Genomic DNA, 2,697 nt, shown 5'->3' with positions numbered 1-2,697 from the left:
ATGCTTTATGGTGTTGAAATGTTGGCCATTAAAGATAAGCTATAATAACTTAAGTTAAGTGTGAACAGAGATGAGGATGCGTCAGGTGGATGAGTGGCTTTACCCTTAGAAATAGGATGCGAAATGAGCATAATACGTGAAAAGGTCGCCTTAGATGGTTTTGCGTCACATAAAACGGCGCATCCAATGACCCGGTTAGTGAGAGTAGAGGTATTAGATTTGTTTTGCTTATGTTTAAGAAAGGTAGCAGGCAGACCTAGAAATACTTGGTTAGAAATATATAGGAATGACTTTTCTTTAGATGTTAAAATGAGAATTTTGACCTTTAATTGGATAGCAATGGCCGAAAAAAATTCATGTAGCCGCCCACGTAGAGTGGGATAAAGGCTTGAGTGTTATTGTTTAACTAATCTCGAACAAAATTTTAATTTTGACAATTGAATCAACATGTTGTATACAACATATTTAATATCAGTTTCATATGTAAAAAAATTAAATATGAATTAGATTTTAGACTTTTCTTAAAGAAAAATAAACAGAGCAACTATAATATATATATATATATTTATTAATCATATATTTTTATTGCAAGCTTGTCAAAAAGCCGGGTCCAGACTAGTTGTCGTTCCAGTCGGTTAATCATGAAACACTCCTATGGCAGGCTATGGCTGGTTTGGTCCCTGAAAAATAGGTCTAGCATCAAACTGTGGAGAAACTGGTTTAAACCACCGATTCAACGGCCGACCGTTGAAAATGTCCCTGTTTTTAGACCAGCGATCAATCATAAGATTTTAAATAATTAAATTTAATATAAATAATACTTATTAAATATTAATTAATTTAATGATATATTCAAAAAAAAACTATTAATTTATGTAAATAAACACTATTAATCATTCTATGATTATATTATCCCATGTGAGTTCTTAACCTATGAATACAAGAAAAGTGTTTATAAACTATGATATTAAAGCTCCTTAAGGATGTAAGATTAAAAATTAATAGTTTCTACAATGTGTGCATGCATGGTGGTTTACTATCTGAGAATTTTTTGAAAATTCTTTTATAAATACTTCAAATAAAAAAATAAATAATTTTTTAAAATATTTAAATATATAGATTATTAGTGTATTTATAATTATTGAATAAAATTAATTACAATTTTAAAAATTTTATAAGAATTCTCTCTAAATATGAAATTAAATGATAAAAGAAAAATAAAATAATCTAAAAATAAATAATATTGTGTGAGTTCTATAAATATAATTTAAATGTGAATATATAATAATTTATTAGATAGTAAGATTACAACTAAATATATAGCGATAAATTAGTAATTTTCATATTAAATTTATATTATGTTATATAAAAAATTAAATTTCTAATTAAATTATCTAAATTGAATTAAAATCAAAAATTTGGAATATTTATTCTAATCTAAAATTATATATACATTATTTATGTATAAATTTTATTTATTTTTTAATCTTAAAATTATTCGATTATAATTTTTAAGATTAAATTGCCATCTTTTTATATTTAATTTTAATTAATTTTAAATTATCATTATTTTATTATTCATTGATAGCGACAGACCTCGGTACCAATTTCCTGCACTGAAGTTAGCGGAACAGGAGATCGAGAGGTGCCACATAAAACGAACAGTTTTCTTATTTTTCAAAATTAAATTTAATCTTTCGTTTCTCATAGCGTTCGAACGGAAAATCCTATTTCTGTTCAATTAAGAGGGTGACTTCTAGGGTTTTTCTCCTCATCGTTATTGAGCTATCAAAGATGTCGATGTAACCATTAGGGTTTATTCCAGATCGAAGAAAGATGGAAACGGGAGGGGAGGAGGAGCAAGACGATTTATCAGGCCACTCTCCGGCAGGCTCCTCCCTCTTCCGCATCTTCTCTTCCGAAGGTTTATCTTTCAATGTCTTTTTATCACCCGTCCTTTTTTTTCAATTAAAATTGAATCAATGTAGTTCGAGTGAAGTGTCCGGTAAACTGATTTACTTATTTGCTTAATCCACATTATTTTGATATTTATGTCTCGTACAAATTAGGAGCATCCGCAAGTGGAATTGGAGTTGAGGATATTGGAAGCTTTGGAAATCTACCATCCAGCTAAATTACAAGGTTTTATGTTATGATACCTTCTTTGACGTTTTTTGGAAATTTCGTTATGAAATGACTTTATTACAGCTATCTGAATAATTATTTTTGTAGATACCTAAGCTTCAAACATTGTACCTTTGTAGAAAATAATTGCTTAATCAGTAGATTACCTTAGATTATTTGACCTCATCAAGCCACTATTAGTTAATAAGCACCAGGAGATTGGCTTAATATATTATCATCTCGTCAAGCTTCATATTACAACCTGTTGTTAGATAATTCATAAAGTTTGTATACAATAATTGGCTACCAACGCGACATGATTTCCAGCCAATGATCTGATGCTTTTAAATCTTGTGGATTATGTTTTCTAACTGTTGAATATGCATTGGTTGAAGTAATTAGCGCATAAATTATGGGCAATAAATGTTATTATTATCGTTTTGAAAAAGTGTTTAAAATGTTCGTTGCCCTTGTTTTATGTTTTTTGTGATATCATCTGAGTGGTTTTGACTTTTCATAAGATCGGTTCTTATAAACTTGAAAGTTGTGGTATAGAATTTCAATAAAAGAATG

The 2,697-nt window shown here is 28.5% G+C and overlaps 1 protein-coding gene across 1 annotated transcript in view; it reads left to right on the top strand.

Moving 5' to 3' along the window:
- Positions 1-1,836: 1,836 nt before the first annotated feature.
- Positions 1,837-2,697, top strand: part of LOC110097756 — a 10,546-nt gene continuing 9,685 nt past the window's right edge. Inside the window, 3 exon segments of the mRNA XM_028700042.1 lie at positions 1,837-1,886; positions 1,888-1,924; positions 2,070-2,142. Of these exon segments, the coding sequence (XP_028555875.1) occupies positions 1,837-1,886; positions 1,888-1,924; positions 2,070-2,142 (160 nt within the window).

This window comes from Dendrobium catenatum, unplaced genomic scaffold (assembly GCF_001605985.2).
Source record: "Dendrobium catenatum unplaced genomic scaffold, ASM160598v2 fragScaff_scaffold_1434, whole genome shotgun sequence".
In the NCBI taxonomy this organism is placed as follows: domain Eukaryota; kingdom Viridiplantae; phylum Streptophyta; class Magnoliopsida; order Asparagales; family Orchidaceae; genus Dendrobium; species Dendrobium catenatum.
This window is presented reverse-complemented; position numbering and strand designations above follow the sequence as displayed.